At 30.4% G+C, this 13188-nt stretch overlaps 1 protein-coding gene and 1 non-coding gene across 2 annotated transcripts; one reads left to right on the forward strand and one right to left on the reverse strand.

Moving 5' to 3' along the window:
* Window positions 1-4291: 4291 nt before the first annotated feature.
* Window positions 4292-8191, reverse strand: LOC148300170 (uncharacterized). Its single transcript, XM_088275160.1, has 2 exons — window positions 8164-8191; window positions 4292-5694 (listed from the first exon to the last, which is right to left on the reverse strand). The coding sequence occupies exons 1-2, from the start codon at window positions 8189-8191 to the stop codon at window positions 4748-4750; spliced, it is 975 nt and encodes a 324-aa protein (XP_088131286.1). The 3' UTR covers window positions 4292-4747.
* Window positions 8192-12709: 4518 nt separating this feature from the next.
* Window positions 12710-12788, forward strand: TRNAL-CAA (transfer RNA leucine (anticodon CAA)). Its single transcript is given in 2 exon segments — window positions 12710-12747; window positions 12753-12788. It is a non-coding gene; the product is annotated as a tRNA-Leu (tRNA).
* Window positions 12789-13188: the final 400 nt, after the last annotated feature.

Consider the following 13188-nt stretch of genomic DNA (forward strand, 5'->3'; position numbering starts at 1 on the left):
GTAAATTCATGGTTGCACCCGCTCTGTGGCATGTTGCGCCATCCTGTTGAAACCACAGCTCTATCATATCAATGCCGTTCTGTAGCGTTGTTCATTGACCGTAACATTCTGACCGACATCGTCTAAAAAAAAATTTAAGCCAATGATTCCACCTGCCCATAAAGCACACCAAACAGTGACTTTTAATAGATGTAAGGAAGTCTCGAGAAAGGTTTCTGGATTTGATCCACTCCAAATTCAGAATTCTGCTTATTGGTATAGCCATTTAACCAAAAATGTGCCTCATCGGTGAATACAATTTTGCGTTGAAAAAGAGGATCAAGCTGAATATTGTTTTCGGCCCATTTACCGAATCTACGACGCGCATAATGGTCGTTCAGTCTATTCATGGTAAAATGGCAAAACGTTCTGACTACAAATCTGTCAATTGTCAAATTGACAGTCTGTAGAAACAATGTTGCCAGTATAAAAACCAAACTTCTAAAAAAAACACCCGATATGTAATTTTTTGTATTTTATTATTGAATTATTCGATTAAGTAACAGTTGTTTTTGCTGTTGTTAAAAATCACTGAAAAATACATTTTTCATGTATTCTTTCCAATGAAATATGTATCTAATAATAACCCTTTAAAGATGATTTAAAATTAAAATTACCCTTTGAATAGTTACGCTTTGTTTAAGATAATAATAATGAAAACTTGTTTATTATAAATTGAATTTATTTTAATAAATTTATACATATAACATCATACAAACAAATTAAATTATCAATAATAATCTTAAATTTTCTTTATTATACAACACTTGTACAAAATTATAACAAAACTGTTTCAACAAATTAAATTCTATTTTAGGGTTTTTTTTATACAAAAGTGTATTACAATAATAAGCAAACACGATCACTTTGGATAATACCTTACTGAATATAAAGTTTAAAACTGCTATATTTACAAACTTACATTTAATATTCAACATACATTTGTCATATTCCGAAATATTTACCTATAAGATGATATGTAAAAAAATGAGAACAAAAGGAATAAAATTATAAATTTTCATCACATAATCTGACGACAATTTGAAGCAATCTATCGGATTGATTCAAAGTCAATATTTACGTTTAACAAATCTACTTTGTTCAATTTGTCAATGACACATCGCTCACTCCTTTCAAGAACGTCATAAATGAAAAATCGTCAATTTTCAGTTCTGCATGTTTTCGGAATGCCCAGAAAATGTACTATATCCCAGCAAAAGTGGCATATTTTTAACTTAATATTTACCCGCTACAGGGTAGAAAGTGTTGTTTTTACATTTTGAAGAAAAGGTATTGTTTAATTATTTTGTTGAATATATTGAATACTTTTCAAATGGAGAAAAAACCTTCAGGTTTTCCCTAAAAAGATCTGTTGCACAGAAAAAGTTCAATAAGTGGCTTGATATTTATTTTTAATACATTGTATTATATTTTTAAACTTTAAAAACGTTCTCCTGAACAATAAAGTTTTTTTATTTATAACGTTCTTGAAAGGAGTGAGCGACATGTCAATATCATTTGGATATATGTTTATTTATGCAATTAATAATATCGAAACACTTTAAAAAATATTTCATAAAAACCAATTTGCTTTTAAAATTAATTCAGTTATGTCACCTAATACAGTAGAACGAGATTGATACGAGTATAATCCTAAGGGTGAATTTTTAATAATGAATATGTACAAACGAAGATTTATCCATACAAAGCTGATAATTGATATATCCCTGTATGTTTTAATTTATCATATATTAATTAAATAATAAAAAATGCTCAAGATTTCTATCTAAAAAAATCAGTACAAATTATTTTATATTAATTTAAACAAAACAATAACAACTTTTCTTTTATCAATGTATTCAATATGAAGAAATTTATTGAGATGGAAGGATGGTTTTATAGATCAAGATTAAAGTTCAACTAAAGTCTAAATCGTTCGTTGTTCGCCTCCGTAGTGTAATGGTCTACTGGTTACCGTTCTGGAGGTCCCGGGTTCGATTCCCAGGGAAGGGTTAAATAAATATTAGTGATTTTTCAATTCTAATATTTATTCAATATTATCCTGGACTGGTAACTGAAGCGGAGGGCTGATCACCTTTCTTTCATGTGTTAACGATCAAGATAACACTGCGTTTATATGATGCAGTGCCCTATGCACCATTGGGGTGCGGATAAGGGTTTGATTGATTTGATTGAAAGTCTAAATACAGTATATAATTTTTCATCGGTGAGATATCCATTTTTGTAAATATTTTGAATTCACATATATTTGAGAGTTTAAACCTACAATTCTTTTTATTTTACATATTTACAATATAACATTTTCTTGTCTATGTGGTAACCAAATATATCCATTGTATAAGATTGTTAATGTGTAAATTTTGTATTTACGTTCATATAACTCACAAAACCTTCTGTAAAGGTCAGTAAGTGGAGTTAAAAGAAAGAGAAGAATAAAAGAGAGAAAAATAAAATAACAAATCATTGTTGTATTGCGGTATATAAGATTCAATAAATGTACCATCGTATGAGTCAAAAAGGCTTTTTCAATTAAGCCGAAACGTCAGGATTGCTTTTCGTTTCCATAAGTCCGGACATATCATCATTATTGTATCCTGGCGACCCAAAAAATGTCACGATCCGATGACAAAATGTATATATTAAAAATAGAGGAACATAAATTCATCCTCTGTGTATTGGGATGAGAATTTAAGGAATAAAAAAACGAAAGAACATATGACTTAACTTTTTGTGAACAATTCATAATAGATCTGGGTAGATACGACAATAATATTTCAAGTATATTAATAGAAGCTTTTTTACCTCATAGAACAGGGTATACATAAATAAAGTGACAAGTGACCATAAAAAATATTTACAATGATTCAAATCATGTAAAAAAATGGTTTTTCTAACACAATATTTCTTGAATTATAAAATGTTCATTTTATATTTTAGTAGCGTTCGCATTGAAAATGATTATTTCAATAATATGGATTTGATTCAATATTGGATCATGCTTTGATATCCGCAATTGATATAATGATTACTGATATCAGTCTCAATTTTGTAGAAAGAGTCAGCGATATCGTCAGACGACGAATATTCCGTGTGTGTAAAAATGTCTTGTTAAACGCAAGCATTAAGTGCTTGTTTTAAAGAAGCATTATTACTTAATTAATCGAAACCAGTACAGTAAACAAATTTATTGCTGGAGATACTAATATAAATTGTAAATTAAAACTTAGTCAGGGAACCGATAATTTCATTGCCACTAAACGGTTTAACTCTTATTATCAAAAGGTTTACTATTTCATATTAATTCAACATAGATGAAGAAGAATATGAAGTCTGGACAAAACATTTATTGCATTAACTTTGTGATCTGTTATTTTAACAAAATTTTAGTAAAGTTAGTATATAACCATCACCGAGATTTTAGTTTGCCGGTTTTGAATCGTAACAGTATCTTCGCCAGGACAATCACTACACCAGCATGCAAACAATACTACACGTCACTACCATAGCACTGTTGGTATTAGTCTTTTTCAAAGGACTTGGCAGGGACGGATAGGTAAGGCTCTTTTCTCCGAAAATTCGTTTTTCTTTAGATTATATTGATTTATACTACTCTGAATTTTTTTTTCTATTTTTTTAAATGTACTTTTACATATTGATCGCTTTTTACATTTATTCTTTTGTTTTTTCATGTTAATTTTTATTTTAATATTTTATAATATAATGTTAAATAATTATATTACTATTATTTATAAAATTTTGTACCGTTTGAATATTTTGTTCAAACTTAGTTCGTATTCTTTTAACAAATTTTTACGTTTTCTTAATTTTTTATATTGTAAACATTTAATTATCTTAAAGTTTTATTTTAATTGATTGGATTTGTATTTTTTATTACCATCGATATGTATCTTATGTAATAAATTGATTTGTAAACCCTCGCACAGGCTTTGTATGCCCTGTATTCAGAAGAGTATTATAGTGTAAACTATTTCATATTATGAATAAAATCATATTCAAAAGAATATGTTTTAATTAGTATTGAAATAATCATTTTCATTGTGAAAACTCTCATTATAATATATCGTGATAGTAATGACATTGATTTAGTAGCTAAACGGACGAAGTGAATACGTTTCAAATCATAATTACAGACTTACATTTTAATAATTGACAAAATATGTGAATAATTAATAGAATTTAAGTTATCCCTTGAATTAGTTAATACGCCTTTTTTAAATCGAATGGGTAGGAACAGAATAATGTTTACAAGTAAAATTAAAACATTTTTATATATTTTGTACAGAAACAGCATGATTAATAAAAAAAAATATTGAGGATCATGCAGTCTCGTGTATTTATTTTTGTATTGGGAAAAAATCTGACGAAAAATTTTAATAGAACACATTGTTATTTGATAATGATTTAAAAAATTAAAGATTAGAACTCAAAAGTAATTTAGTTCCATGTCGTGAAAAAATGCATTTCAATTAAAATGCGATAAGAGTAATTAATTCAGGTCAATTTTTCATAAAAATGGTTAAATGTCATGTCACATACGGTAAGAAAAAAAGAAGATGTAATATTTTTAGTTTTTAAGCTATATTTATTTGTGTTTTTATGAATTTCGGATTCCACTTTTAGATTGAAATGAGTATAATTCAATATTTTATTTATCTAGTGTCGAGTTTCACACTGGTGTTGTTCGTCTAAGCGTGTCAGTACCACCACTAAAATCTTTCCTATTTGTTTGTAGAGCTATAGCAACTGAATTTGTTGGTCTTAGTTCCATCTGACGGTCCATTTCAAAAGTGACAAAGTCTCTTTCATGCTGAACACTCGGCGAGAAGTCATCGAATGCTGGACCCATCGCGGCGTCATTGTAACCAAACTCGTCACTTGGATTAACAATGTCAGCTGTGGTCGACACTGTGTTGGTTGTTGCATCTCTTGGCATAGTATTTCCACCTACCAGATGCAAGGACTTCGTACTTCCAACATTGTTCAAGAATGTTGAGTTGTTCCTATAACCGCTGACACTTCTGGGCACCTCTGGATAATCAATACTGTAGGGTTCTCCGAACGATGTGTCTGTCAATGGAGGAGGAGGCGGTGGAAATTCATATCGATTAGACGTCGAAACGTCTCTTAGTGATGAAGACACGTAATTTTTATTCTTATGAAGACTACAAGAAGGAGAAACAGGAGGAAGACCATCTTTGTCGAAGAAGAATCTTCTTTGTTTTGATGGGCTGATATAACCACTTGATGTGGAAGGTTCACACCCGATTGGTTGTGATCTTTGGACTGTGAAGGCTTGGGGATGCCTCTTGCACGGGTATACAGAACTCTGTTCAAGATTTGTGTAGCTGATGTTGGACTCGCTGCTGTATTTCTCAAAAGCTTTCTCTGTTAGCTTGATCAGCCAGTCTTTTTGGTACCAGTTGATGAATAGGAATATGGCGCAGGTGCCAGCTAGCTCTATGGTCATAAAGCCGCTGACGTAGAGGATGAAGGAGTATCCGTAGCGATAAGAGAAAATGGGGGGCTGCATGAAAGGAGGCTGGCGTAGTTTGGACCCGACTTCAGCTTTGAATACGGAGATGTACATTACCAATCCGATGAGCATCAGTAAACCTGGAACAAAAGAATTGTTGTTTATGATATTCATACAAACTCAAGTGACAGTTTATACCATAAAATGATTATGATGGGTTGTATTATGGCATGTCCCTTTTTTTAAATTGACATTTATCATAGGAACTATTTTTGCCTCCTGTAATATAACATTTTTCACGTAGTCCTTTAGATATGCTTTTTTGCTTAAATTTGTGGTAAATATTTATATTTATAAGATTTGACGTAGATGATTGAAAAAAACTTATAAGTAAGTTTTCATTTAATTATTGTGTGAATAACTCACTGGTGAATATTAGTTTATTGACCAATGAGTAAAGAACTCACTGGTTTATATTAAACAATGAATGATTAGTATTATTTGGAAAAAAACTCATGATAAATGAGATTTTTTTATAGGTATAAGTTTTTTTGTTGGTTGTCAATCATAAGTAGAATGATGAATGTTATACGTGCATAAAGTGATCTCTTAAATCAGTCTATGACATGTCGTAAGCCCTGTAAATACCCAGATCTCCATATTCTTCTCCATTTAATTGAGATGCCAAAATGTAAAAATAACTCCTAAGTGGACAAACCCCGATTTGTGAACAAAGATTTGGACACACTAAAATTTTTTAATTTATTATTAGATTAAAACCAATATTTTTAGCTTTTCCACTTTTTTATTTGACCAGCGACCGGGTTTCGTCTGATGATGTCGGTAACGACGAAACCCGGTCGCTGGTCAAATAAAAAAGTGGAAAAGCTAAAAATATTAGTTTTAATCTAATAATAAATTAAAAATGCAATTCCATCACAAAGTGTCAGTGGATAAAATAAATCTACTAAAAATTTTGGGGATAGTATAAAAGAATTCAAGTTAGCAATAAAAAAGCATCCGACTTATTAGGACTGACTATTTAAAGTGTTTTAATTATAGCTAAACAAAAAGAAAACATGACGCTATAAAAATATTTGTAATAAAAAAATAACTCTAGTATTATATTTACATATAATGTGTTAATATTACGAGAATGACAATTTCATCGAAAAAAGTATCGTGTCGTTCAACGTCATCTGTTCAAGAACGGGGAAAAAGGAGGTAGCGAAAAGTAGGGTAAGCATGCCGTTAAATAAATTATGACAGCGGAGTGGTTTCGTAAGAACATGCCTCGCTAAAGAGCTTTTATCTCCATATAATAATGCCATTTCCTTGTATCTACAAAGCAATGAATGTGTTACAACGTTATGTCTAGACTTATCATTAGTTATTTCATACAAATAAAGAAATATATATAAAAATATATTCGTACATTTGCACCAGTATGTATATCTGAACATACGACTCATATGCGTAGTTATATTTGTAATTTACAGGTAGAACACATTGCTTACATTTATATATATATATATATATATATATATATATATATATATATATATATATATATATATATATATATATATATATATATATATATATATATATATATGTATATATATATATACATATATATATATATATATATATATATATATATATATATATATATATATATATATATATATATATATATATATATATATTATATATAGATATTAAAAAAGTTTTAATGCTTGTGAAATTACGTATGTACTCACAGAAATTGTAAACAATGTGTTCTACCTGTAAATTAATTGAATTTTTTCAATGTTATATGAATAATTATTCTTCATTTAATAAAATTTGAGAAAAAATTATATATTATATAAAAAAAGAAGAAAGAATAGAAAATTAGGAACTTCTGGTATGTAATAACTACTTCTTCTTCAAACCCTTATCCGCAACCGATAGTTCATGGGGCACTGCATCATATAAACACAGTGTTATCTTAATCGTTAACACACGAAGGAAGGGCGATCAGCCCTCCGCTTTAGGTACCAGTCCAGGGTAATATTGAATAAATATTAGAGTGAAAAACAATAACTAGTGGCTTTATATTTTATTTCCGCTTTGTTTTAAGTATATCTACATACATCTATGTTACTTAATCCGTAAAATTGGCAAACAGTTGCATTATTTATGCAATAGTCTAGAAATAATTGTAACGAAGTATTTTTACGAGCAGGCACCATACTGCGTGAAATATACGAAATTGCTGGGAGATCCCCATTAAATGTATTGACTTATTTCACTTTACCTATTTCATGGATTTTGTGTAAGATATACATAACTTTCGCGGTTTGTATAAATGTTTCTAAGAAATTTCACTAGCCTTCATTGTTATACATATAGTGCAAAAAATACGATAATTATATTAAATAATCCAAAATGAATGATCGATATGCAGTTTTCAGTAAAACGCTGAAAGTGCAACAGAATTTTAAACAATACGGGTGGAATGCGGAGGCGGCCATGCAATGCCTTGCTTCAGCGGAAGTGGAGACAATAACGTAGCTTTGTTGCCAGCCTTCATAACCACCCTCAATAATTCACCGGAAATGTACCGATTTGCGCGGGATTTCTCGCGAACATTATCAACCCCCCGAAACCCAGTGGATTAATGGAACTTGCCTGAATGGGCTTAACTGATTATTGTGGATGAAACATGGCGTTGAGAAAGGAGTCAAGCTGGTATAATAAATACTGAAATAATATTTATTTTGTCCTCTTTTTATTGCTATATTTTAACATAAAGGGAATAAATTTCGCATCGAATCATTTAACCGATCATTTTTAAGGAATAATAGATTTCCACGTTATTTTCATTAAATTTACGTCAACTTTAACTTATACCTAAAATTATTGATATTTTTAATGTCATTAATCCCTGGTATGTATTTAAAAAAAAAGCGATTTATCTTTTTTAATAAGGAGCTCTCGCATTCGTTGAAGCCTGGGTGAAACTGATATCAATTGTAAGGTAGAGCAAAGACAATTGAGATGGTATAATGGGCAGATAGTGCGTAGAGAACCTCGACGTATTGAAAAACAGGCGATCGCCATGGATCTTCCTTGAAAGACATCTAGAGAAAGACCAAAAACTTCATGGATGCTACAGAAAGATAACATGATTCGAAGGTATGATCTAGGTGACGTTGTATATGATAGAAAGACCTACAACCTGAGGACGAGAAGAGCTGACCGTATCAGTCCACAAGCATGATATGTTGGAATGGAGCAAGGAAGAAGATTATATATTTTTATAAGTGTAAATGTATAAACGCACATATATTGAGCAAAATCAAACTAAAGCAGGAAGTTGTTTACTATCAGCAGATTGAAATAACATATCCGTAATTGGCGCTTATTTTACTACGATTTACCTTCTTAATTACGATTCTACCATACTGCGGCGCAGAATCGGTTGTCAAATTATCATTCCCAATTAATATTTACTATTATTGTTCAAATATGAATTCCCGTGGCGGTTCCGCAATCACGCTTAGAATTAATAGTTTCAATTCTAAAGTTTAATACACCTGGATGGGTTTTGCCCTCGGGGACTGGTAGTAATGTAGTTACAGGCAACCTACACCCCACACGTATCCGGTACACTGCCGAGGAGTACACTGTTAGAACGTGATCACCAAGAGTACACGATATCACGAACACCGGGTACTTTGGTGCGGCGGTCAGTGGATGATACCATCGTACAGAGAGAAGCATCGTAATTAACGAAAATTCTACGCGGTTACCATAAACTTAACACCACATTGCATTGAACATAGAAAAGTTTGCTAAAGACATCCCTACAATCACATTTAGTAATAATTTACCTTTGTTATCATTATTCATAATTGATCAACGTTTACCAACATTTGATCAATAATGATTAAAGAAAACACTTGTTTTTTACCACTTGAGTTTTATTATAGACTACATGTTTCAGAAGTTAAACTTCCATCATTCAGGTCTGTATAATAATATGTTATTATACAGACCTGAATGATGGAAGTTTAACTTCTGAAACATGTAGTCTATAATAAAACTCAAGTGGTAAAAAACAAGTGTTTTCTTCAATCATTGTAACATGTCTTACCACAAAGTTAATGCCGAAACAAATAATAAAATATTTGATCAACGTTTTATTTCATACGTGTTTGATAGTAGAACTAGATGATTTAAAATCAAGTTCTTCTTTTTCTTTTTTCTTTTATTAGATGTGAAGATCTGTTTTTCAAGAATATGATTCCTCCTGTTGACTCCGAACTATCCCTGTGGATATCTCTAGTGGTCTTTGCCATAATTGATTCATTCATCTTTCTTGATTATATTAAGGTTAAAAAAAAAAAACTAACTAACCACCACGCCGCTACCCCGCAGGGGTAGGCAGAGAGAATAGAACGCCACACCACTCTGTCTTTGCAAACATTCTTCGACTCTTCCACGTTCATGCATCTCTTCATACATACCCGCCGATTGTTACGACTCCTAACCTGACCACTTTCAAGTATTTGGCATACCTGATCGTGCCATGTTTTTTCCGGTCTTCCTCTGCTCTTTTATTCCACTTACATTTGCCTCATAAATTTGTTTTACCGTTCTTTCTTCACTCATTCGTTCTACATGTCCAAACCATCTCAACACATCTTTCTTAATTTTATCGATAATGCTTATCTCAGCTTTGCATTTCTTCCTTATTTCACTATTCGCTTCCTATTTCACTATTCGCACATCTATCATACATCGTTTAGGTTTATTAGTAATTAAACCAAAAAAAACATGATAGAGGCTCAAATTAGATACTTAATAATCGTTATCTTAATAGATAACGTACAGAGTCGATTAGCTTTGTGTATCTTGGCACATGAGTTCTGAGCACTGGTAGTTTACTAAAAAATAATATGATTTTTACTGAATGAGGGGTGAGAATACAGCCTAATATAGGAAAAAACGCTTTTTCTCTATATGGTTGAACTTGTTACAGGTTTTGTAAATTTGAGCACATATGTTATTCAACAAACACTGAGATCATTAAAAAGCACTGCTTCATGTAACATAAACAAACGACATAAACTATGACGATAAAATATGAAAATTTTCAAGGAACGAGAGATTTTTTATGGAAATAAAAAGTTAGAAAACGCTTATTGTGCGAAATTTTCCTTAGAAATGCTATCACAAGCTAAAATTTCCTTGTATTTTCAAAGTGAAAGAAAAAAACTTTTTCCTTCATTGAATTCTAAATTATTTATATTCAAACTTTTTCCGTCTTTGTGTTACTTACTCAAAAGAAAGCTCCGAACTCTTTTTTAGAGCATATAACGTATACAAGAACCATTTATAAGGGGTTATGTTGAAAGCTTCCACTGAAAAAAAGGCGAAGAATCCAATGATCGACAGAAATAACACAGTACAAATATTTCATTTACTTACTCTAATGAAATATTATTTTTAATGTAAAAAAATCAATTAAAGTCAATTTATTTATTGCTGTATGATAAACGTATCATAATTAAATATGAACGACCATTTTCACGGTCAATTCAATTTATTAACGCTATAGTCCTTATTATAAATAGGTTCATAATATCGTGTGTAAAATATAATTTTTAAGATATATCGTATCGATTTTGAAAGTCAGGTCAGGAGTCGGAGTAATATAATAATAAGTACATATAAGCGATGTTAAAAGTATCAGTTGATCAATGAAACGAGTATGGTTGTTATGATAATTAAATGGTGATTATGTTTGCATTCACAGTTTTCTTCTAGCTTTAACCCATTTGAGGAAAAAAATATATGTTAACAATTTAACTATAAAAAAGGAAGAAAAAAACTTAATAGGCTGATATTTTAAGGGTAAGTGGAGTAGATACACTAGGAGTAGGGACTTTTAAGGACGCTTCAAGTGTACTAAGAAAAACTTTAGCCAAAAGTTTTTTTAAAGTTTAACCTAAAACAAATTACATACGGTGACAGATCCTATAATAAAGATACTGTTTTATTGCATTTCGTTCATTCAAACCCTCATCTGCACCCGGTGGTGTATAGGGCACTGCATCATATAAACGCAGTGTTATCTTGATCGTTAACACATGAAAGAAATGTGATCAGCCTTCCGCTTCAGGTAACAGCATTATTTATTGCATTCATTTAATTTTGTTATTTTTTTCGTAAATAATGAGAACTAAATTAATGCTAACTAAATTAATAAGTGAGATCAAACAGTATCTCGATTTTAGGATCCGTCACCGTATGTGATTTATTCCCGAAAAGTGCTATCCATTTCTTACCGTATTGATGCAACATAAAACTTTGAGCTGAAGACGACTCAAGGAAATCATTTACTGAATGGATTTTCAGGAAATAAAATACAACTTTATTTACGGGAATTGTCTCAACTTCAATCATTTAGACATATTTTTATAGATTTCTTGTTTTGAATAGGGGTTTAACGGATTGAATAAAAAATGTATATCGATATAACCTTAATCCAATATCCCAAAATGAGTCATAGAAAATACTTATCGGGAATAATATATGGGTAACTTTTGTATGTAATACGTTCAAATCAATTCACATATTGTGTTTCTTTGTTTTAAATATAAAATTCTAAATTATTTATTACGTGTACCATACTTTTCACATTTTAAATTTTATGGAAATTTTTCCCACTATCATTAATTATGAAGTATTTTTGGTTTTTGTTTTTTACCGATTATTAAAAAAATCTATTATTTTTTTAATTGAATATACCTATGATTAAATAATTATTTTATGAAGACCTCATAAAGTTTCTCATTACTTTTTTTTACTACAGCCTTAATTAATAGGACAGAAAAGGTTAAGAAGAAAAAACGGGATTTCTAAAGTTCATACATATATCTTTTAAATAACGTCAAACATACAAATTCATGTTGTACAAGAATGATAAAATATGCCTGACTACTTCACGTTACTACGCAAAAATAAAATATCCGATACAACCCGTAATTTTTGTCCGTGACCGTGTCCGCAGAGTGGGAGTAAACGATTCACAGTGTTCACAGCAATTTGGTGAATCATCATCGCAAGTAATGATACTATTTTATGGCAATCGCACCATCGGGTCCGTTAGCTCAATAGGTTAGAGCACCAAGCTCAAATTGAAATTTGGAGGTTGGAGGTTCGAATCCTCCACGGACCATTTCTTTTAAGTATTTTATTTTTTTAAAGTTTTTTTCCAAAACATTTATTTTTTCATTGAAAATGCGTTTTCCCTATCCTTTTTATTGCTACGTCATTAATTAAGTATTATATCGAGACACTTTGTAAGTTCTTCACGAAAACAAAAATTTAATAAAAAACAAAGTAGTCAATGTCTTTTTGAAAAACGAAAACGATAAGTAAATTAATCGAAAACAAAAACCAAGATACAAAAAACAAGAACAATGAGCGATGTTTTAATGAATTTAATTGAATAAATTTGCATTGAAAAAACTCCTTTTTGATGTATTTACATAGTCTAAGTAAATTGATTGCCGATAAAAAAAGAACAAAATAAGAACAAAAGTAAACTAGAAACTTTAAATAAATAAATATACAGA

This window comes from Brachycentrus maculatus, unplaced genomic scaffold (assembly GCF_059751285.1).
Source record: "Brachycentrus maculatus isolate JH-2025_06_01 unplaced genomic scaffold, ASM5975128v1 h1tg000808l, whole genome shotgun sequence".
In the NCBI taxonomy this organism is placed as follows: domain Eukaryota; kingdom Metazoa; phylum Arthropoda; class Insecta; order Trichoptera; family Brachycentridae; genus Brachycentrus; species Brachycentrus maculatus.

Bases quoted from the DNA above. Each gene is read 5' to 3' on its own strand.
- LOC148300170 (XM_088275160.1), bottom strand. From the start codon at position 8,191: ATGTTCGCGAGAAATCCCGCGCAAATCG. The intron at 5,695-8,163 runs GTACATTTCCGG...CTTTTGTTCCAG, and splicing joins GAGAAATCCCGCGCAAATCG to GTTTACTGATGCTCATCGGA.